This window comes from Pseudophryne corroboree, chromosome 11, assembly GCF_028390025.1.
Source record: "Pseudophryne corroboree isolate aPseCor3 chromosome 11, aPseCor3.hap2, whole genome shotgun sequence".
Classification (NCBI taxonomy): domain Eukaryota; kingdom Metazoa; phylum Chordata; class Amphibia; order Anura; family Myobatrachidae; genus Pseudophryne; species Pseudophryne corroboree.
In genome coordinates, this window is record NC_086454.1 from 161,276,458 (window position 1) to 161,301,264 (window position 24,807).

Below are 24,807 nucleotides of genomic sequence, written 5' to 3' on the forward strand. Positions count from 1 at the left end.
GGATAGCATCGAGGTGTAGAGTTGGATCTTCATCCGAGGCACCAACAGGATAAAAGCTTTGACTGTTCCCAATATGCACAGCGCTGCCTCCCATATAACCCCGCACAGGAGCTCAGTTTTGTTAACCAGTCCAATGCAGTAGCAGGTAAAAGACAATTGTTAGTAGCCACATATACCACATTCTCTCGACAGGAGACGGTACCGGCGGCTAATGCCATACAAACCCAAAGAAGCTAAGTACGTCGGGGTGGGCGCCCTGTGGAACCCAGTTTACCTCACAGAAAGAGATTTAACAAAGGTAATTTCTTACCATAAATCTCCTTTTCTTCAGCGGGGTACACTGTGGTTCCACAGGGATAACATTGGGGATGTCCTAAAGCAGTTCCTCATGGGAGGGGACGCACTGTAGCGGGCACGAGAACCTGGCATCCAAAGGAGGCATCCTGGGAGGCGGAAGTATCAAAGGCATAGAACCTTATGAACGTGTTCACTGAGGACCACGTAGCCGCCTTGCACAATTGGTGAAGGGTCGCACCACGGCGGGCCACCCAAGAAGGTCCAACAGACCGAGTAGAATGGGCTTTGATGGTAGCAGGAGTGGAAGGCCATCCTGTACATAAGCATGTGCAATCACCATTCTAATCCATCTGGCCAAGGGCTGCTTATTAGCATGCCAGCCACGTTTGTGAAAACCAAAAAGGACAAAGAGGGAATCAGATCTCCTAAGAGAAGCTGTTCTCTTCACATAAATATGGAGAGCCTGTACCACATCCAAAGACCGCTCTTTGGAGGATAAACCTGGAGAGGTAAATGCCGGAACCACAATTTCCTGGTTAAGGTGGAAAGACGACACCACCTTAGGCAAATACCCAGGACGAGTTCTAAGAACCCCCCGGTCACGGTGAAAAATCAAAGGGTGACTGACAGGACCAGGCACCCAAGTCTGAAACTTGTCTAGCAGAGGCAATAGCCAACAAGAACAAGACCTTAAGAATTAGCCACTTATGGTCCACAGACTCAAGAGGTTCAAGCGGAGACACTTGTAAGGTGTCCAGAACAACCGGTAAATCCCAAGGAGCCACAGGCGGAACATAGGGATGTTGAATCTGTAAAACACCCTGAGTGAATGTATGAACATCAGGGAGAGTCGCAATTTTTCTCTGAAACCATATCGAGAAGGCAGAAATGTGAACCTTGAGGGAGGCCAGACGAAGGCCTAAGTCCAGGCCCTGTTGCAGGAAAGCCAAAAGATTGGCAATACTGAACTTGAATGCATCATCATTCTTAGCACACCATGTGAAGTAAGAATTCCAGACCCTATAATAAATCTGAGCAGAAGCAGATTTACGGGCCTTCAACATAGTTTGAATGACCGCCTCAGAAAACCCTTTGGCCCCCAGTACGGAAGCTTCAAGAGCCACGCCGTCAAAGCCAGCTGAGCCAAATCCTGGTAGACACACAGACCCTGAACAAGGAGGTGTTGCGGAAGCAGAAGAGGACGCTCTAGCGATTAGAAGTAGTATTTCTCCTTCTTGCTTGAACTTCCTGATCACCCTGGGCAGAAGTGACACCGGAGGGAACATGTACGGCAGCCGAAAGTTCAATGGATTTACCAGTGTGTCCACGAACGCTGCTTGAGGATCCCTTGTCCTTGCTCTGAAGACCGGAACCTTGTGATTGTGTTGAGGCGCCATCAGGTCTACATCTGGTAGGCCCCACTTGTCCACTAGGAGTTGAAAGACTTCCGGATGAAGACTCCACTTTCCGGCGTGTGTACGTCCTGATGACTGAGGAAGTCCGCTTCCCAGTTGAGAACTCCTGGAATGAATGCTGCCGTTATGGCTGCAGATGGTGTTCCACCCACTGAAGGATTTTTGATACTTTCTCATTGCCATGTGGCTTCGAGTGCCGCCTTGATGATTTATGTACGCCACCGTGGTGGTGGTGTGACTGTACTTGAACAGGCCTGTTCTGTACTAGAGGCAGGGCTAGTATCAACGCATTGAACTCTGCCCAGAATGTTTATCGGGAAGAGAGATTCCTCCCTGGTCCACCAACCCTGAAGAGAGTGTTGCTCCAACACCGCGCTCCAGCCCTGCAGACTGGCATCCATCGTCAGAAGGACCCAGTTGGAGATCCAGAGGTTACGGCCCCTGCTCAGTTGCTGGTTCTGTAGCCACCAGCTCAGTGACAAGCGAACCTCCAGAGTCAAGGAGATCATGTAAGTCCTGATCCGTTGAGGCTGTCCCACTTGGAGAGTGTCAACCTCTGCAGAGGCCGGGAATGAAATTGAGCGTACTGTACCATGTCGAAAGCCGACACCATGAGGCCTAGTACTTGCATAGCCGAGTGTATCAACACACGTGGGCGAGAGAGGGAAACATCTTGTCCTGAAGTTTCAGGACCTTCTCTGGAGACAAAAGGTCCTGAGTGTCCAATAGTGCTCCTAGGTGCACCATGCTCTGAGCAGGGACCAGGGAAGATTTTTTCCAGTTGATGAGCCACCCGTGGGCTTGCAGGAATTTGACCGTCCGTTCCAGATGACAGAGGAGAACCTTTGGAGAGTTTGCCATGATCAACAAGTCGTCCAGATACGACAGGATCCTGATACCCTGACGGCGGAGTAGAGCCATCATGACCTTGGTGAAAATTCTTGGAGCCGTGGTCAGACCGAAAGGTAAGACCAGGAATTGAAAATGTAGGTTGCCAATAGCAAACCGCAGGTATTGTCGATGCGACACTGCAATAGGTATATGCAGGTAAGCATCTTGTATGTCCAGGGATACCATATAGTCCATGGGCTCCAAAGCCAGAACAATAGAGCAAAGTGTTGCCATACAGAATTTGGAAACTTTCACATATTTGTTATAAGACTTGAGGTTGAGAATGGGGCGAGAGGACCCATTCGGTTTCGGGACTAGGAACAGCGTGGAATAGTACCCCCTGCCTCTCTGAGCCAGAGGCACCGGTACGATCACTCCTGTATCCAGGAGAGATTGTACCACCAAATGGAGAGTTTTTGCTTTTACCTGATCCAAAGGGCTGTATGTTTTCGCAAAACTGGCGAGGGGGGACGTTTTTTGAAAGAAATTACGTATCCGTGAGTGACGACTTTCCTTACCGAGGCGTCCGAAGTGGTCTGTAACCACGCCTGAGCAAACCAAATTCCCTGGGGTGAGGCCGCTCCGTCATGCAGCAGGCTTGTCTGTTTTGGAAGCAGGCTGACGGGCAGCCCAGGCACGTTTAGGTTTGGGCTTAGAGGTTTTGGAAGTGCGAGCCTGTTTTGCGTACGCCTGACCCTTTGCTTTACCTGGAGGTCGAAAAGAAGTATTCTTAGCCTTCGGAGCCGAAGGAGAAGTAACTAGGGAGACAATGCAGTCTTAGCTGATGCCAAGTCAGCAACAATCTTGTTGAGATCTTCCCCAAAAAGAATGTTTCCCTTAAAAGGGATTTACCTCCAAGGTCTTTTTAGAGTCCAGATCTACGGACCAGGACTGCAACCGAGGATCTGGCGAGCCAGAATAGACGTCGTAGATGCTTTGGCCGCCAGGATACCTGCATCAGATGCCGCCTCCTGAATATGATGAGAGGCTGTAATAATGTATGAAAGACACTGTCTAGCATTATCAGGAAAATCAGGCGGTATTTCAGCTTCAATTTCCTGAAGGCCTCTATAGCTTTAGCAGCCCAAGAGGCCGCAATAGTGGGCCTATGTACAGCTCCAGCAAGAGTGTAAATGGACTTCAAGCAACCCTCCACACGCTAATCCGTCGGTTCCTTCAGCGAGGTGACAGTAGTGACAGGCAGAGCAGAGGACACCACCAGATGTGCGACTTGTGAATCCACCGGTGGAGGTGTTTCACAGTTTTTACTTAACTCTGCAGCGAGGGGATAACAAGCTAGCATCTTTTTAGACAGAGCAAATTTCTTTCCTGGATATTCCCAGGATTCCTGACGAATGTGAACCAAGTGGTCAGAATGAGGTAAAACTAATTTAGTAACCTTCTGACGTTTAAACTTATCTGGTTTCCAAGAGGTAGCTGGAGGCTCTTCGTCATCATCGATTTGAAGAATCTGCCTGATGGCCTCCAAGAGGTCAGGAACATCCACTTGTGTCAGAGATTCCCCATCAGAAGCATCTGCATCAGTGTCTGAAGGGTCAGTGTAAGTGCCATCTTCATCGGATGAGGTATCCGAAACGTGTGGATTGTGAGGAAGTAATGGCCCGTTTAAATGACCCCTTGGTCTTAGGCGACCGAGAGGATTTTGCTTAAACAGAGACTGATTTAATTGCTGTAACTGAGAGGACAGAGTATCTGCCCATGGCGGATTAACTGCAGGAACAGTTAGGACCCATTTCGGTTGGCTTTTCTTGGGCTACCCGCCATGGGGCTTCTACAGAGTAGCTTTGCAACACTTTGACACCTTGGCTTCAGCTGATGCAGCTTTTGGGCTTTGGGTCCTCAGTGCAGCAGAAGAGTTCCCGGCCTTAAAGGGGCAGCTTTGGGATGTCCCACAGTCCCAGTGTCCACCTAGGCTGAAAGAAAAAAAATTATATATTTTTGTCTTACCTGTAAAATACTTTTATTTCTCTAGCATCCATAAGGGATATTGGGGCAATCTAGTATGATGGAGAATAGATGGGGTCCAAAGGAGCCGGTGCACTTTAAATTTCTTCAACTGGGTGTGCTGGCTCCTCCCCTCTGTGCCCCCTCCCACATGCCGTTTAGAAAAAAGTGCCCTCAAGAGAGGATGCACACTCTGGGAGCTCCAGAGAGTTTTCTTCAGTTTCTTTTAAATCTTTGTTATTTTCGGTATGTTGTTTGGGCAACAGCATACTTGCACCGTGGGAGTTAGGGGGGGATGGTCGCTGGCCTTGCAAGGTGTCAGAGCCGCTTCCCCGCTGCAGGACCACCGTTCCTGAGAGGTTGTTGTACAGCGGAGCACTGCGCCTTTGCGGTCACAATCGCAGCTTGCCGCACACCCCTAATCATAGCCTGAAGGTGACATCAGTGGTGAGTACAAATCGGGGGCCCCGCTAGGGGTATCCCACGGTTCTAGGTGTGGCAGAACGCAGGGGGCGGCATACGGGACCCTCCTGGGGGGGACCCGCTATAGCCCCCCTGTGTACACTGGCAGCGGTAGGTAAAACTAGCACTTGTGTTTTGTTTACTCATGGGGAGACTTTTGCCAGTATAAATATGACAATCTCCGGCGCCATTACAGGGGCAGAGCTTTCTCAGAGCGAGACCAGCTGCATTTTGCTCCTTCCTCTGCTTTCAGCTGCAGCAGCAGGCACACACAGCTCCTCCAGACACTCAGGACAGGAAAACTGGTATAGGGGTGTAGCTAAGGGTGAGAGCCGCTATTGTACACTAATCTGTGTCCTGAAAGGACAAAAAAAAAAAGGTGTTTCACCGTGATATATCAGCTTGCAGTCTCACTGTGTGCTGTTCCTTCCTCCTGTGTCTCCCTCTCGCATACAGTAAGGGCAGGCTTGCTATCTTATTACTTGTTTGTGTGTATGTACTGTAGTGTTTACTGTAACATGGTAAAACATCAATTATGCAGTTTTTGTAACACCAGATTCTCTCCTACGTCTGGTTCATTATCATGTGAACAATGTAGTCAGTCCTCACTGCACAGTGAGGGGACTGGGGGTGAGGGTCAAGAGCCTTCCTGGCTAGCTGCTATAAAAACATGTCAGATATGTCAGTTCACTGCTAATGCTCAAATAACTCAACAATTGCAGCAGGCTGTTGCAGACCTGGCTGCAAGGGCAGAGCAGCCCCCCATCCCTCTGATTCAGTACCACAAAAATGTGGGTAACCTGCTTTACTCTCAGATTCAGATGAGGAAATACTGGAGGAGGGGGGAGGAATTGCAACCTGTTACTGGGGATTCCCCTTCTGCACAGGATATTGAACTCTCCTTTTTTTTAGCTATACGGGACGAGTTAAAACTCCCTCTAGAGGACGCTGCGACACAGCAGTCGTTTTTCTTCACACAGAACAAGCCTAGTGTCGCTTTCTCTGATTCTGCAGAGTTAGATGACCTATTTAAGTTAGCCTGGAAAAATCCAGATAAAAAATACAAAGTGTCAAAACGGTTTTTGCACACTTTCCCATTTTGCTTCTGAAGGCAGAAGATTCTGCAAAGAACCCCCGCTGTGGACTTATCAGTCTCGCGCCTATCCAAGAAGGCGGTACTGCCGGCACCCAGGCTTAACAGTAGCGGGTATGTCTCAAAGACCGGTCATAGCAGGTTGCTGGAGGACTCATGCCATTCATACCTGGGCTACTCAGATTCAGGAGGGCCCCTCGGGGAGATATGCCCCTGGTCACTACAGTGACTCTCCTAAAACACATTTAGGACACTGCACGTGTCCTGTGTGACTCTCTTAAGGAGATAGGCAATATTAATGCTAGCACCACTGCTATGGCAGTGTAGGCACGCAGGGCTTTGTGGTTGCGTCAATGGATAGCGGACGCAGATTCTAAGCGCAGTGTTGAGTCTCTCCCCTTTTCGGGGGAATGACTCTTCAGGTAGAATTGGTTACGTGGATTTCTAAAGTTACTGCGGGGAAATCCACGTTTCACCCCTCTGGGGCCCCGCAGGCTAGGCGTTCCTACCCGGGGCAGTCTGCCCGGTCCTTTCGGTCTAACAGGTTTAGATCTAGGGCCAGAGGTGCCTCCAACGTGGCTAGAGGCACAAGAGGTAAGACAAGAAAACCAGCGATCGCCAGTTCTCAGGAGCAGAGCACCAGTTCAGCTTCCACTAAGGCCTCAGCATGACTGTTCCAACCCATCCTGAGGTGATCTCGAGGTGAGAGCTCGGCTGCGTCACTTCAGCCACATCTGGGAAAATTCCTGCCAGGATACCTGGGTCAAGGACTTCATTTCTCAGGGCTACAAGATGGAGTTCGACAGTGCTCCTCCCCAATAATTTTTCAAATTAAGCTTACCAGCTTTCGAGGATACGCGAGTTATGCTGCAACAGGCCATCCTAAAGTTGGTCTAATCCCAAGTCATCAACAGGGAAAGGGTTACTACTCCAGCCTGTTAGTGTTGCCGAAACCGGACGGTTCGGTAAGACACATTTTGAATCTAAAATTCTTGAACCCTTATCTAAAGGTTTTCAAGTTCAAGATGGAATCCTTTCGATCGGTGATTGTGGGCCTGGAAGAACTGGAGTTCATGGTCTCCCTGGATATCAAGGAAGCCTATCTCCATGTCCCCATTTGGCCACCTCATCATCCCTACCTGAGGTTTGCCCTGCTGAAAGACAACTACCAGTTCAAGGTGCTACCCTTCGGCCTGTCCATGGCTCCGAGGGTGTTGACAAAGGTGTTGGCGGAGATGATGTTCCAACTCCGGGTCCAGGGGGTCAATGTTGTCCCTTACCTGGACAATCTTCTGGTAAAAGCAAGATCCGGGGAGGTTTTATTGCTCCATATAGACCGCACTATCCATCTTCTGTCCCACCATGGGTGGATCCTCAATTTACAGAAGTCCCACCTGGAGCCAACTCAGAGGCTCCTGTTCCTGGGAATGTTGCTGGATACTGTGGCCCCAAAGGTGTTTCTCCCAGAGGACAAGGCGAGAACACTTCAGGAGATGGTCCACATGGTTCTCCGGCATTCTCGGGTATCCATCCATCTTTGCATAAGATTGTTGGAGAAAATGGTTGCCTCGTACGAGGCGATCCAGTGTGGAAGGTTCCATGCCAGAACTTTTCAGTTGGACCTCCTGAGCAAGTGGTTCGGATCACATCTTCACATGCACTGGATAATTCGTCTGTCACCTCAGGCCAGGATTTCTCTCCTGTGGTGGCTTCAGTCCACCAACCTACTGGAAGGCCGAAGTTTTGGGATTCAGGACTGGATCCTCCTCACAACGGATGGGGGGCGGTCACCCGGGGGGTTCAGTTCCAGGGCAGGTGGTCAGCCCACGAAGCCCTCCTTCTGATCAACATTCTGGAACTTCGGGCGATCTACAATGCACTGCTTCAGGCCTCTCCTCTACTCAGGGATCACACGATCTAGGTACAGTCGGACAACGCCACGGCAGTGGTGTACATCAATTGACAAGGGGGGACAAGAAGCAGGGCCTGCATGCGAGAGGTGTCAAGGATACTCCTCTGGGCAGAAAGAAATGCAAGAGCAATGTCCGCAATCTTCGTTCCGGGAATAGACAACTGGGAAGCGGACTTCCTGAGTTGTCACAATCTCAACCCGGGAGAGTGGGGGCTTCTCAATCGGGTGTCTCAGCAAATCAACCGGTGGGGCTGTCCACAGATAGACATGATGGCTTCTCGACTCAACAAGAAGCTTTGCTGGTATTGCTCACGGACCAGGGACCCTCAGGCGACGGCAGTAGATGCACTGACATCGTTTTGGCCTTACCGGCTGGTCTACCTGTTTCCACCGATTCCATTGCTCCCAAGGGTGATCAAACGAATCAGTAATCAGGGAGTCCAGGCAATTGTAATTGCCCCGGATTGGCCTCAGAGGGCATGGTACGCGGATCTTCTGGACATGTCCGTCGAAGACCCTTGGCCTCTGCCACCGCGAAGAGATCTTCAACAAGGACTGTTCGTTTACCCGGACTTACGGCGGCTTCGTTTGACAGCTTAGAGGTTGAGCAAAACATCCTAGCTCACAAGGGCCTTTCCAAAAAGGTTACTGCTACCATGTTTCAGGCCAGGAAACCTGTGACGTCAAAACACAATCATCATATCTGGAGAAGATATGTCTCTTGGTGCGAGGAACGCACGTATCCACCTGCGTAGTTTCACTTGGGACGTTTCCTCCGTTTCCTGCAAGCTGGTGTGGATAAGGGCTTACGTCTGGGTTCCATTAAGGTCCATATTTCGGCCCTCTCAATTTTCTTCCAGAAGAAATTGGCGCTATTGCCAGAAGTTCAGACCTTCTTGCAGGGGGTGCTTCACATTCAACCCCCTTTTGTGCCGCCCACGGCACCCTGGGATTTAAATGTAGTGTTGGAATTTCTACAGTCCTCCTGGTTTGAACCTCTGACGGTAGAAGACCAGTACCTCACGTGGAAGACGGTGATGTTATTGGCCCTGGCTTCTGCTAGGCATGTCTCAGAATTGGGGCCTCATCGTGTAAAAGCCCTTACTTGGTCTTTTATGAGGACAGAGCGGAGCTCAGGGCTAGGCAGCAGTTCCTGCCGAATGTTGTTTCTGCGTTCCACTTAAATCAACCTATTGTGGTTCCGCCACGTTCTGACACTTCTGCTACTCCTGAGGCACTGGATGCTGTGCGAGCCTTGAAGATCTATGTCAAGAGAACGGCTCGAATCAGAAAGATGGAATCCTTGTTCGTGCTCTGATGCGCAGAAAAAGGGTTGCCCTGCTTCAAAGCAGTCCATTGCTCATTGGCTTAGACTCACTATCCAAAAGACCTATGTGTCGGCAGCCTTACCTGTTCCTAAGTCTCTGAAGGCCCATGCTACAAGATCGTAGGGCTCTTCCTGGGCGGCTGCCTGTGTAGTCTCGGCCTTGCAACTATGCCGAGCTGCTACCTGGTCGGGGAAGAATACCTTTGTGAATTTCTACAGGTTTGATACCCTGGCCAAAGAGGATTCCCAGTTTGGGCAGGCGGTGCTGCAGATGTCTCCACACATTCCTGCTCGTTCTGAAAGTTTTGGGATGTCCCCATCGTACTAGATTCCCCCAATATCCCTTATGGATGCTAGAGAAAATAGGATTTTAATTACCTACCAGTAAATACTTTTCTTGTAGTCCATAAGGGATATTGGGCGCCCGCCTCTGTGCGTTGACTTTTCTGCAGGTTGTCTTTTCCATGGTTACCTGTTCAGCTGTTGCTGTTACCAGCCGTTGCTGGTTGTTTTTATGTTCGTGGTGTGCTGGTGTGAAAATCTCACCACTCGATATGTTCCTTCTCTCAAGTATGTTGTTTCTCCTTCGGTCACTGTTTTACCTATAGCTGCCTGTGGGAGAGAGCATAGAGGGGAGGAGCCAGCGCACCCAGTTGAAGAAATGTAAAAGTGCACTGGCTCCTTAGGACCCCGTCTATATCCCATCGTACTAGATTCTCCCAATATCCCTTATGAACTACGAGAAAAGGATTTACCAGTAGGTAATTAAAATCGTAAAAATAAAAAAAAATTTTTTTTTTAAAGATCTTTTTATTTTCTGAAGTTGTGGTGGACACTGGGCACCCGCCCTCACAGGCCTTAACTATTGGAGGGTCTTTGGGTCCGGCAGTCATTGCCATGGTTCTATGTGCCTGGCTGGCTGGATGTATGTATGTGTCTGTTATTCTTCTCTCCTATTCCTGTTCTTTGGGTTTGTTAAGACAAACTGGTCCAATTGAGTTAGTGCGGTATAAGGGAGGAAGAGCCTCTGTTGCACTCTTCAAGAAGATTAACTCCTTGGTGTCTGGGTTCCCTAAGCCACCATACCCCCCTCAGTCCCAGTGTCCACCACTGCTTCAGAAAAAAGGATTTTCTCTATCGTCCTAGTGGATGCTGGGGTTCCTGAAAGGACCATGGGGAATAGCGGCTCCGCAGGAGACAGGGCACAAAAAGTAAAGCTTTTCCAGATCAGGTGGTGTGCACTGGCTCCTCCCCCTATGACCCTCCTCCAGACTCCAGTTAGATTTTTGTGCCCGGCCGAGAAGGGTGCAATCTAGGTGGCTCTCCTAAAGAGCTGCTTAGAAAAAGTTTAGCTTAGGTTTTTTATTTTACAGTGAGTCCTGCTGGCAACAGGATCACTGCAACGAGGGACTGAGGGGAGAAGAAGTGAACTCACCTGCGTGCAGGATGGATTGGCTTCTTGGCTACTGGACATCAGCTCCAGAGGGACGATCACAGGTACAGCCTGGATGGTCACCGGAGCCGCGCCGCCGGCCCCCTTGCAGATGCTGAAGTCAGAAGAGGTCCAGAATCGGCGGCTGAAGACTCCTGCAGTCTTCTAAAGGTAGCGCACAGCACTGCAGCTGTGCGCCATTTTCCTCTCAGCACACTTCACACGCAGTCACTGAGGGTGCAGGGCGCTGGGGGGGGGGCGCCCTGGGAGGCAAATGTAACCTATATAAAGGCTAAAAATACCTCACATATAGCCCCCAGAGGCTATATGGAGATATTTAACCCCTGCCTGGATTCACTAAATAGCGGGAGACGAGCCCGCCGGAAAAGGGGCGGGGCCTATCTCCTCAGCACACGGCGCCATTTCCTCTCACAGCTCCGCTGGTCAGGACGGCTCCCAGGTCTCTCCCCTGCACTGCACTACAGAAACAGGGTAAAACAGAGAGGGGGGGCAAATTTATGGCGATATTTTGATATATATAAAGCAGCTATAAGGGAGCACTTATTATAAGGCTATCCCTGTTATATATAGCGCTTTTGGTGTGTGCTGGCAAACTCTCCCTCTGTCTCCCCAAAGGGCTAGTGGGTCCTGTCTTCGTTAGGAGCATTCCCTGTGTGTCTGCTGTGTGTCGGTACGTGTGTGTCGACATGTATGAGGACGATATTGGTGTGGAGGCGGAGCAATTGCCAAATATGAGGATGTCACCCCCTAGGGAGTCGACACCAGAATGGATGCCTTTATTTATGGAACTACGGGATAGTGTCAACACGCTAAAGCAGTCGTTTGACGACATGAGACGGCCGGACAATCAATTAGTGCCTGTCCAGGCGACTCAAACACCGTCAGGGGCTGTGAAACGCCCTTTGCCTCAGTCGGTCGACACAGACCCAGACACAGGCACTGACTCCAGTGGTGACGGTGACGAATCAACCGTATTTTCCAGTAGGGCCACACGTTATATGATTTTGGCAATGAAGGAGGCGTTACATTTAGCTGATACTACAGGTACCACTAAACAGGGTATTATGTGGGGTGTGAAAAAACTACCTATAGTTTTTCCTGAATCAGAAGAATTAAATGACGTGTGTAATGAAGCGTGGGTTGCCCCTGATAAAAAGCTGATAATTTCAAAGAAATTATTGGCATTATACCCTTTCCCGCCAGAGGTTAGGGAGCGCTGGGAAACACCTCCTAGGGTGGACAAGGCGCTAACACGCTTATCTAAACAAGTGGCGTTACCCTCTCCTGAGACGGCCGCACTTAAAGATCCATCAGATAGGAGGATGGAAAATATCCAAAAAAGTATATACACACATGCAGGTGTTATACTACGACCAGCTATAGCGACTGCCTGGATGTGCAGTGCTGGGGTAGTTTGGTCAGAGTCCCTGATTGAAAATATTGATACCCTGGACAGGGACAATATTTTACTGTCGTTAGAACAAATAAAGGATGCATTTCTTTATATGCGTGATGCACAGAGGGATATCTGCACACTGGCATCACGGGTAAGTGCTATGTCCATTTCGGCCAGAAGAGCTTTATGGACGCGACAGTGGACAGGCGATGCGGATTCAAAACGACATATGGAAGTTTTGCCGTATAAAGGGGAGGAGTTATTTGGAGTCGGTCTATCAGATTTGGTGGCCACGGCTACAGCCGGGAAATCCACCTTTCTACCTCAAGTCACTCCCCAACAGAAAAAGGCACCGACTTTTCAACCGCAGCCCTTTCGTTCCTTTAAAAATAAGAGAGCAAAGGGCTATTCATATCTGCCACGAGGCAGAGGTCGAGGGAAGAGACAGCAACAGGCAGCTCCTTCCCAGGAACAGAAGCCTTCCCCGGCTTCTACAAAAGCCTCAGCATGACGCTGGGGCTTCTCAAGCGGACTCGGGGACGGTGGGTGGTCGTCTCAAAAATTACAGCGCGCAGTGGGCTCACTCGCAGGTAGATCCCTGGATCCTGCAGATAATATCTCAGGGGTACAGGTTGGAATTAGAGACAGATCCACCTCGCCGTTTCCTGAAGTCTGCTTTACCAACGTCCCCCTCCGAAAGGGAGACGGTTTTGGAAGGCATTCACAAGCTGTACTCTCAGCAGGTGATAGTCAAGGTACCTCTTCTACAACAAGGGAAGGGGTATTATTCCACTCTTTTTGTGGTACCGAAGCCGGATGGCTCGGTAAGGCCTATTCTAAATCTGAAGTCCTTGAACCTGTACATAAAGAAGTTCAAGTTCAAGATGGAGTCACTCAGAGCAGTGATAGCGAACCTGGAAGAGGGGGACTTTATGGTATCCTTGGACATCAAGGATGCGTATCTCCACGTTCCAATTTACCCCTCACACCAGGGGTACCTCAGGTTCGTTGTACAAAACTGTCACTATCAGTTTCAGACGCTGCCGTTCGGATTGTCCACGGCACCTCGGGTCTTTACAAAGGTAATGGCCGAGATGATGATTCTTCTTCGAAGAAAAGGCATATTAATTATCCCATACTTGGACGATCTCCTAATAAGGGCAAGGTCCAGAGAACAGCTAGAGATGGGATTAGCACTGTCGCAAGAAGTGCTAAAACAGCACGGGTGGATTCTGAATATTCCAAAATCCCAGTTAATGCCGACAACTCGTCTGCTGTTCCTAGGGATGATTCTGGACACGGTTCAGAAAAAGGTTTTTCTCCCGGAGGAAAAAGCCAAGGAGTTATCCGAGCTTGTCAGGAACCTCCTAAAACCAGGAAAGGTGTCTGTACATCAATGCACAAGAGTCCTGGGAAAAATGGTGGCTTCTTACGAAGCAATTCCATTCGGCAGATTCCACGCAAGAATTTTCCAAAGGGATCTGTTGGACAAATGGTCAGGGTCGCATCTTCAGATGCACCTGCGGATAACCCTGTCTCCAAGGACAAGGGTGTCTCTTCTGTGGTGGTTGCAGAGTGCTCATCTATTGGAGGGCCGCAGATTCGGCATACAGGATTGGATCCTGGTGACCACGGACGCCAGCCTGAGAGGCTGGGGAGCAGTCACACAAGGAAGAAACTTCCAGGGAGTATGGACGAGCCTGGAAACGTCTCTTCACATAAACATTCTGGAACTAAGAGCAATATACAATGCTCTAAGCCAGGCAGAACCTCTGCTTCAGGGAAAACCGGTGTTGATCCAGTCGGACAACATCACGGCAGTCGCCCATGTGAACAGACAGGGCGGCACAAGAAGCAGGAGTGCAATGGCAGAAGCTGCAAGGATTCTTCGCTGGGCAGAGAATCATGTGATAGCACTGTCAGCAGTGTTCATCCCGGGAGTGGACAACTGGGAAGCAGACTTCCTCAGCAGACACGATCTTCACCCGGGAGAGTGGGGACTTCATCCAGAAGTCTTCCACTTGCTGGTAACCCGTTGGGAAAGACCAATGGTGGACATGATGGCGTCTCGCCTCAACAAAAAACTGGACAGGTATTGCGCCAGGTCAAGAGATCCGCAGGCAATAGCTGTGGACGCGCTGGTAACGCCTTGGGTGTACCAGTCGGTGTATGTGTTTCCTCCTCTGCCTCTCATACCAAAAGTATTGAGAATTATACGGCAAAGAGGCGTAAGGACGATACTAGTGGTTCCGGATTGGCCAAGAAGGACTTGGTACCCGGAACTTCAAGAGATGATCACGGAAGATCCGTGGCCTCTACCTCTAAGGAGGGACTTGCTTCAGCAGGGTCCCTGTCTGTTTCAAGACTTACCGCGGCTGCGTTTGACGGCATGGCGGTTGAACGCCGGATCCTAAAGGAAAAAGGCATGCCGGAAGAAGTCATTCCTACTTTGATTAAAGCAAGGAAGGAAGTAACCGTGCAACATTATCACCGAATTTGGCGAAAATATGTTGCGTGGTGCGAAGATCGGAGTGCTCCGACGGAGGAATTTCAACTGGGTCGATTCCTACATTTCCTGCAATCAGGATTGTCTATGGGTCTCAAATTGGGATCTATTAAGGTTCAAATTTCGGCCCTGTCGATTTTCTTTCAAAAAGAATTGGCTTCAGTCCCTGAAGTCCAGACCTTTGTTAAGGGAGTGCTACATATACAGCCTCCTGTGGTGCCTCCAGTGGCACCGTGGGATCTCAATGTGGTTTTGGACTTTCTAAAATCTCATTGGTTTGAACCACTAAAGACGGTGGATTTGAAATATCTCACATGGAAAGTGACCATGCTTCTAGCCCTGGCTTCGGCCAGGAGAGTGTCAGAACTGGCAGCTTTATCTTACAAAAGCCCATATCTGATTTTCCATTCGGACAGGGCAGAACTGCGGACTCGTCCGCATTTTCTCCCTAAGGTGGTGTCAGCATTTCATCTGAACCAGCCTATTGTAGTGCCTGCGGCTACAAGTGACTTGGAGGACTCCAAGTTACTGGACGTTGTCAGAGCATTAAAAATATATATTGCAAGGACAGCTGGAGTCAGAAAATCTGACTCGTTGTTTATATTGTATGCACCCAACAAGATGGGTGCTCCTGCGTCTAAGCAGACGATTGCTCGTTGGATCTGTAGCACAATCCAACTTGCACATTCTGTGGCAGGCTTGCCACAGCCTAAATCTGTAAAGGCCCACTCCACAAGGAAGGTGGGCTCATCTTGGGCGGCTGCCCGAGGGGTCTCGGCATTACAACTTTGCCGAGCAGCTACGTGGTCAGGGGAGAACACGTTTGTAAAATTTTACAAATTTGATACTCTGGCTAAGGAGGACCTGGAGTTCTCTCATTCGGTGCTGCAGAGTCATCCGCACTCTCCCGCCCGTTTGGGAGCTTTGGTATAATCCCCATGGTCCTTTCAGGAACCCCAGCATCCACTAGGACGATAGAGAAAATAAGATTTTACTTACCGATAAATCTATTTCTCGGAGTCCGTAGTGGATGCTGGGCGCCCATCCCAAGTGCGGATTATCTGCAAAAATTGTACATAGTTATTGTTAACTAATTCGGGTTATTGTTGAAGGAAGCCATCTTTCAGAGGCTCCGCTGTTATCATACTGTTAACTGGGTTTAGATCACAAGTTGTACGGTGTGATTGGTGTGGCTGGTATGAGTCTTACCCGGGATTCAAAATCCTCCCTTATTGTGTACGCTCGTCCGGGCACGGTACCTAACTGGAGTCTGGAGGAGGGTCATAGGGGGAGGAGCCAGTGCACACCACCTGATCTGGAAAAGCTTTACTTTTTGTGCCCTGTCTCCTGCGGAGCCGCTATTCCCCATGGTCCTTTCAGGAACCCCAGCATCCACTACGGACTCCGAGAAATAGATTTATCGGTAAGTAAAATCTTATTTTACTGGTTAAACAAAGCAGTTTTTTTTTCTTTTTCAGTTGTATTAATTTAAACTTCATTTTATTTTTAACACAAATGAGATGATCTAGCAATATGCCATATTCCAACAAGTAGCTCACAGAAACTTGAAATTGTTAGAAATGGTTTCAGAAATGATCCCATGCAGGAACTACTCTAAATAAAATTACGGTAATTGTTTAAGTGTGAGAAGGTAACGAGCTTGAGGAGTGAGTGACTGACTGCCTAAATTCTACATAGTGTACACTGTATGCATTTCCTTCCTCACCTCACATGTGCCAGGCAGTCATCCATCACTGGGAACAAGGGAGCCTGTCTGTGATATGTAAGCTTATTGCAGTATTACATATAGTGTACACTATATGCATTTCCTTCCTCACCTCACATGTGCCAGGCAGTCATCCATCACTGGGAACAAGGGAGCCTGTCTGTGATATGTAAGCTTATTGCAGTATTACATATAGTGTACACTATATGCATTTCCTTCCTCACCTCACATGTGCCAGGCAGTCATCCATCACTGGGAACAAGGGAGCCTGTCTGTGATATGTAAGCTTATTGCAGTATTATATATAGTGTACACTATGTGCATTTCCTTACTCACCTCACATGTGCCAGGCAGTCATCCATCACTGGGAACAAGGGAGCCTGTCTGTGATATGTAAGCTTATTGCAGTATTACATATAGTGTACACTGTATGCATTTCCTTCCTCACCTCACATGTGCCAGGCAGTCATCCATCACTGGGAACAAGGGAGCCGGTCTGTGATATGTAAGCTTATTGCAGTATTACATATAGTGTACACTGTATGCATTTCCTTCCTCACCTCACATGTGCCAGGCAGTCATCCATCACTGGGAACAAGGGAGCCTGTCTGTGATATGTAAGCTTATTGCAGTATTACATATAGTGTACACTATGTGCATTTCCTTCCTCACCTCACATGTGCCAGGCAGTCATCCATCACTGGGAACAAGGGAGCCTGTCTGTGATATGTAAGCTTATTGCAGTATTACATATAGTGTACACTATATGCATTTCCTTCCTCACCTCACATGTGCCAGGCAGTCATCCATCACTGGGAACAAGGGAGCCTGTCTGTGATATGTAAGCTTATTGCAGTATTACATATAGTGTACACCACAGGTTCTCAAACTCGGTCCTCAGGACCCCACACAGTGCATGTTTTGCAGGTCTCCTCACAGAATCACAAGTGACATAATTAGCTCCACCTGTGGACCTTTTAAAATGTGTCAGTGAGTAATTAATACACCTGTGCACCTGCTGGGTTACCTGCAAAACATGCACCGTGTGGGGTCCTGAGGACCGAGTTTGAGAACCACTGGTGTACACTATATGCATTTCCTTCCTCACCTCACATGTGCCAGGCAGTCATCCATCACTGGGAACAAGGGAGCCTGTCTGTGATATGTAAGCTTATTGCAGTATTACATATAGTGTACACTGTATGCATTTCCTTCCTCACCTCACATGTGCCAGGCAGTCATCCATCACTGGGAACAAGGGAGCCTGTCTGTGATATGTAAGCTTATTGCAGTATTACATATAGTGTACACTATGTGCATTTCCTTCCTCACCTCACATGTGCCAGGCAGTCATCCATCACTGGGAACAAGGGAGCCTGTCTGTGATATGTAAGCTTATTGCAGTATTACATATAGTGTACACTATATGCATTTCCTTCCTCACCTCACATGTGCCAGGCAGTCATCCATCACTGGGAACAAGGGAGCCTGTCTGTGATATGTAAGCTTATTGCAGTATTACATATAGTGTACACTATATGCATTTCCTTCCTCACCTCACATGTGCCAGGCAGTCATCCATCACTGGGAACAAGGGAGCCTGTCTGTGATATGTAAGCTTATTGCAGTATTACATATAGTGTACACTATGTGCATTTCCTTACTCACCTCACATGTGCCAGGCAGTCATCCATCACTGGGAACAAGGGAGCCGGTCTGTGATATGTAAGCTTATTGCAGTATTACATATAGTGTACACTGTATGCATTTCCTTCCTCACCTCACATGTGCCAGGCAGTCATCCATCACTGGGAACAAGGGAGCCTGTCTGTGATATGTAAGCTTATTGCAGTATTACATATAGTGTACACTATGTGCATTTCCTTCCTCACCTCACATGTGCCAGGCAGTCATCCATCACTGGGAACAAGGGAGCCTGTCTGTGATATGTAAGCTTATTGCAGTATTACATATAGTGTACACTATATGCATTTCCTTCCTCACCTCACATGTGCCAGGCAGTCATCCATCACTGGGAACAAGGGAGCCTGTCTGTGATATGTAAGCTTATTGCAGTATTACATATAGTGTACACTATGTGCATTTCCTTCCTCACCTCACATGTGCCAGGCAGTCATCCATCACTGGGAACAAGGGAGCCTGTCTGCTACATATAAGCTTATGCTTTGTTCTGTTTTCTAGGCCTCTCTGGGTTGAATTTCCTTCAGATGTCTCCACATTTACTATTGATGATCAGTACATGTTGGGTATGTGACTTGTCTATGTATTACATCATATGCATCTACATTTTTAGCAGTGGAACATTTCTGCTGACTGAGGTGGTTTCATATAAATTAGTAGTTCTTCATTCATGTAGTAATACTTTTTGTGTTTGTCATTCCTGTGTAGGCTCAGCGCTTTTGGTGCATCCTGTAACAGAGGCTAATGCCCAAGGAGTACAGATATATCTGCCAGGGACTGGAAAGGTAAGCTGACCAGCTATTCTATTCTCCAAGGCGCCCCTCCTGCTCTCAAAATAACAGCATAAATGTGACCGTACCAAGCTCAGGGTTATGCTTTAGGTGGTGCACATAGATGCAGAACATGGGTAACATCTACACCTTCAGTTTTGCTGTGACTCTGGTTTCTTAGGTCCTCCCCAGGACCTTACTCAGCCCTTACTGTGTTCTGGTCATCACGTGCTACCTTGTTCCAGCAGGCTTGTCCAGAATAGATGCAGCTTGGCAGAACCTTAGTAGGATGCCAATAGTCACGTGTCCAATGATTCCTATGTCACTTATCTTGCGTCTGCTTTGTCCCTTCCTGGCAGGTCTGGTATGATGTACACAGTTATCAGAAGTATGAATCTCCACAAAAATTCTACCTTCCAGTTACCAGCAGATCGGTGAGTATGGAGGAATCAAACCTCCCCTTTGCAAACAGTGTCAACTCTGCTTTTCTTAAACCTCGTATAACCATTGACGGATGTCATTATTTTTAAACTAGTCTCCCAGTTTTTGTTTCCCCCCATAATGATTGTAATTGGTATTCTGTAAGACCTTTTTGTAGCGTCTGCTTTGTAACGTTCACACAACTTTCTTTCTTTCCAGATACCAGTATATCAGCTCGGTGGATCTATAATCCCTCGTAAGAATCGTCCCAGACGTTCATCCGATTGTATGCAGGATGATCCATTTACTTTATACGTGGCACTGGACCGGCAGGTTAGCATTAGCCGTGTCTCACTGTATCTGACCCTATGCTCTTCAGCAATAAGTTCTGTAATGCACTGTCCAAGCTCCTTCCATCTTGGCTTGTTTTACTTTTGGAAATGTACCTGTATTTGTAGGGTGAAGCACAAGGTGATCTGTACTTGGACGATGGCCACACCTTCAACTACCAACAAAATGAATTCTTGTATCGAAAATTCAACTATAGCCAAGGACGGCTCACCTCAAGGTGAGGGTGGGACAAGATAGGGGGCAATGTATATGCCCCATGGGGTATGTAACCTGTACTAGAGATATCCCAGGGAGGGATAAGGGAAAGGAATGAAACACCCGAAGTAATGGTACTTAGTGATATTAGTTTACAACAATTAATATGAAATTAATAATCAGTTCCCTAGGTCCTCATGGTAAATATGAGACACACAGTTGGCTAGAGAGAGTCGTGATAATTGGAGCTACTAAACCGAAAAGCGTAACCCTTCACCAGCCAGGTAAGTGCTTGACTGCAAAAAAATGTGGTTATGTAGAGGGGGTGATATGTGTTACCTCACTGACCTTCGAGGACCACTTTTCAGGCAGGACATTGGGTCAGTAATTTTTCATGTGTGGTTCTGCATGTCAAGCTAATGTCAAATCCCAGCTAAATGGAGCTGTTAATTTAATAATAGTAGCTGCTACAATGTAACTGATTGGATAATTTGGATAGGAGCAGTGTACACAACACATTGTAATAGAGAGGCTGGCTATGCTGAAATTGTACACAACCGTATATATGTCCATACTTAATTTTGCAACTCTTGCTGTCCGATTTTAACTTTTTTCTTTTTTTCTTTCGCTTTTTACTGGGCAGTCAGTGGTACCTGTTATGGCGCTACGGCTGACCGCTCCACCAACATCTTGGCTGCCGGTGTCCGGACCTCAAGCCCAGTGACACCAGCCACTTCCCGGCATGGTCTGGTCACCTCCAGATACCTAAACCAGCTGACAAGCCTGCAGCATGACAGACCCGAGTCCCCATCTGTTTGTTTGTTGTTTTTTTTTCCGCAAAGAGGATGGGCGGCTTTTGCAGTTTGCCGACGTCTGGCTGGAGACTGAAAAGTGAAGAGTATCCTCTGGATATAATTCCTGACACCCAGGAGTATCCACCAGTACAGGTTTTTTTTTCAACCAGTCTGCCAGTCGACGTCAGCAAGACTACCGCCCCTCAATCTTCCATCCGTACACTCCTGGGAGCAGGAGTGATTATCACAGTCCTGCCTTCCATGGAGGGAATAGGGTTTTACTCGAATCTCTTCTTGGTGCAAAAGCCTGACTGTTCCTTCCATCCCATCCTCAACCTTCAGAAGCTGAACCTGGTTCTCCGGGTTTCTAGGTTCCGTATGAAGTAGTTTTCGGTCCTTCATGCAGGCACTGGAGCCGGGATATTTCATGGCCTGCTTGGACATACAGGAATCTTTTAGTAAATCTTTTTTTAATGATCACAAGGCTACATGCAGTACATGAAGTCTACATCAGACTGTCGGCACTTAAACCTGAGTCAGCGAATGCCCAAGTAAGAGGATCTCTGCATAAGAAGCAGAAATAATTTGTTTGCTGTTTGTTTCATACATATTTACTTCCGGGACAATGATGGTTAAAGAGGAGAGCGCAGTCTTAATCACTTGCCTGGCAATGGTCGCATCAGATGCGACCATGCCTGCGAGTGCTTTATCTGACCTGGTCGCGCAGGATGGGATGAGAGCAGTCAGATAAACAGGTGTTAGCAGCGGCAGGGAAGGGAAACTTCCTGCTGCTGCTGTCAGAGGGATCGGAAGGTCCCTCTGCCTCCCTGCACTCTCCCCTACTGATTGCCGTGCTGCTGGTCGGTCATTACGGCAAGATCCCTTCCTCCAGCAGCTGCAGAAAATAGCAGCCGCTGGGGAAGTGTAAATTAACCCCACCCCCAGCACCCCCCTCTGTACCTGGAGGCTGTCCCGGCTTTTCAAAATGAAAGCCGCAATGTTTCCGATGGCTAATTGGCTGCCCCCTAGGTGTGGCCATAACCATTGGCTGCCCTCTAAGTGTGGGCATTTTTGGTTAATGAGACTAAAACTGTAACCTACTGTATCATTTAGTGGACTCCATAAATTAGGTGGATAGACTAATATAGCTATGGTTTATGCTTAGCAGACAAAGCTACTTCTAATCTTGGTGAATTTTTCTTTATTCCACACAATGGCAGCCTTTACTGTTCCATGTGCAGTACAACATACTTGAAATGTGTATATATTATCTCTGTAACAATGTCACATTCTTCTCTTAGGTGGCTCAGAAACACCGTTGGAGTTTGATTACGATGCACAAATGTCAGTGATTACTGTACGAAAACCAGAAGTGAATATTGCTTCAGATTTCACAATGTCCCTGCGATAACATCATTGACGCACCAAGTCTTGTTGGGATGGGTGTGGTGGAAAGGGCAGGGGATCCCAAGATTGGAGATACTGTAGGGAGGACTCAGTTCATGGACCAAATCTAAGAATAAAGTGATCAGGGGAAGTGTAGAAAGAGATGAGTGTGTGTCTGTGCGAATATGTGTATATATGGCTGACTGTTTATGGGGTACTGCCCTCCTGCACTTACTGTTATCTGTGTGTGTATATAGATGAATCATGTACTGTCTGTCCCAAATATGCTGAGAATCTGCATCCCCACCTCTGACTAGGTCAGTACTTGCAATCTGCCCTTGGGTCCAACCCATACCTGCCTTTCCACCATGTCTCCTTAACATTTACCTAAATTCATATCTGAGATGAAGGGGTGACCAACTTTACATGTGAGCTGCTGCCATCTTAGAATGTGAATCTCTTAAAATCAGAAACAAAATCTATTAAGAGAAGTTTGACAAACACCCCATCACCCCTGCTCCTGTTTACTCTACCTGTATCTGATAAGGTACAGGGATAGCCCACTAATGTGACATCCCTGTGTAGCTACGATTGGGGAGACTTCCGACTACAACTATACCCCTTTCAGGCTGATAGTGTAAGTTTTGGAAGGGAGTTAATGTGATTGAGTAAAAGTTTTCTAATATGTCTCTATTTGGGGAAGTGGATCCATAATTCATATGATTTGGAAAAGTTTTGATATGATGAGAAATAAAGATATAAAATAACTAACGTGTATTTTATTTATTATATCGCTTATATTTCCTGAGTGTAATTCAAAGTACACTTATAATACAACTAGTGAATACCCGTGCTGGAACATGCATGCATACACACATCCGTTTTGGTCGATTGCGTGGATGGGCTGTGACATTTGTAATACTGGTTCTTGGCAAACACCTGGGACCTAAGGAGAAGCTACCTGCCAAGTTTTAAGATGTAGGCCTTGTGGTTTAAGAGATTTCGTCATGAGTCAATCTCCTTTTTTGCCTTTTGTATATCTAGATCATTCCAATTCTTAGGTATGTGTATTTCTCTTACGTCCTAGTGGATACTAGTGATTGCACAAAAACGCTCACTGCCACAGGTGCTCCAGTCTGATTCTGATCAGCCTGATGTGGATGATGATATGGATGAGGACAGCTCTCTGTCCTCTGGGGTGGAGGCTCCCATTTTTGCTATGAGAGGTCCTTCACATACCGGGTCAGGAGGCAGAACCAGATGAGCAGTTGTACTTTAATGTTAGACCAATGACCTCAGCAACTTTTCCTGCGTCTATGGAAATAAACTCCCTGACCAGGGAGGTTTGGTTAAACCCTGATAAATTTTAAATTCCTCAGCGGTTTTTAACTACTTTTCCCCTCCCAGTTGAGGACAGGAAGATATGGGAAAAACCCCCGTCAGTCGATACGTCTGTATCCAGGCTGTCTAAGAAATTAATACTGCCAGGGGCTATATCCCTAAAAGAACCAGCTGACCGTAAAATTGATACCACGCTCAAGGCAATTTATACGGCAGCAGGCGCAGCACAATGCTCCACAATAGTTTTGTGGGTGGATTTCCAGGGCGGTAGTCAAGTGGTCTGATAATGTTATTGACGGTTTAGATTCTCTGCCCCGGGATGAGGTCATTACTTGGCTCCAACCTATACAGGATGCTGCAAATTGTATGAGCGAGGCTATTAAGGAGTTGTGTAAGATAAATGGCCGCACTATTGCTATGGCTGTTTCGGCACGCAGAGCTCTGTGGTTACGTCAGTGGTCAGCAGACGCTGATTCCAAAAAGCGTGTGGAAAATCTTCCCTTTACAGGTGATGCCTTGTTTGGAGACTAATTAAATAAATGGGTCTACCTAGCTGACGTCTGCTGCGCCACCTGCTAGACTTTCTTACACCGGACCCTCCTTGCAGTACTTTTGTGTGGCAAGGTTCAGAGGCGGGGGCCAAGGGGTCCCCATCACTCTCAGAGGATCTTGTGGTAAGTCCCATAAACCTAGAACTGCTGTCTCCTTGGACCAGACCACCGGATCCCCTGCCGCTAAACCTTCCGCGTGACGGTTGGCCCCAGCTAAAAGACAACTTTCGGGTAGGGGCTCGCCTTCGACACTTCGCCCACATGTGGGCGGAGTCCTCCCGGGTTCCTTGGGTGAGGGACTTCATTTCCCAAGGATACCGGCTGGAATTTCAAGCACTCCCTCACAGATTTTTCAAGTCAGGCTTACCAGCTTTACCCGCAGCAAACGTTACCTTGCAAGAGGCTATTTAAAAGCTTTTGCAGACAGGGGTGGTGGTTCCGGTACCTCCTCCGTTATGCAACGAGTTTTTACTCCAGTCTTTTTGTTGTTCCCAAACCAGACTGTTCGGTGCGCCCCATCTTGAACCTGAAGTCTCTAAACCCGTATCAGCGAGTGTTCAAATTCAAGATGGAATCCCTGCGGGTGGTGATGTCCGCTCTGGAGGAGGGTGAGTTCCTGGTGTCTCTGGACGTCAAGGATGGTTACCTAGACATTCCCATGTGGCCCGCTCATCAGGCTTACCTCAGGTTCGCCATATTGGACGACCATTTCCAGTTTCAGGCCTTACCCTTCAGATTATCCACAGCTCAGAGGGTCTTCACCAAGGTCATGGCGCAGATGATGCTGCAAACTGCGCATGATGGGAGTCAACATAGTCCCCTACTTGAACAATCTCCTGATAAAGGCTATGTCCA

At 48.0% G+C, this 24,807-nt stretch overlaps 1 protein-coding gene across 2 annotated transcripts in view; it reads left to right on the plus strand.

Moving 5' to 3' along the window:
* GANAB (glucosidase II alpha subunit) overlaps window positions 1-22,827 on the plus strand; it is a 156,761-nt gene extending 133,934 nt beyond the window's left edge. For both annotated transcript variants that reach the window (XM_063945047.1, XM_063945048.1), the window contains 7 exons: window positions 18,646-18,710; window positions 18,853-18,929; window positions 19,274-19,348; window positions 19,554-19,667; window positions 19,793-19,902; window positions 20,064-20,164; window positions 21,976-22,827. In XM_063945047.1, the coding sequence (XP_063801117.1) occupies window positions 18,646-18,710; window positions 18,853-18,929; window positions 19,274-19,348; window positions 19,554-19,667; window positions 19,793-19,902; window positions 20,064-20,164; window positions 21,976-22,085 (652 nt within the window). In that variant the 3' untranslated portion in view covers window positions 22,086-22,827. The remainder of the gene's footprint in view (window positions 1-18,645; window positions 18,711-18,852; window positions 18,930-19,273; window positions 19,349-19,553; window positions 19,668-19,792; window positions 19,903-20,063; window positions 20,165-21,975) is intronic.
* The last annotated feature ends 1,980 nt before the right edge of the window (window positions 22,828-24,807 follow it).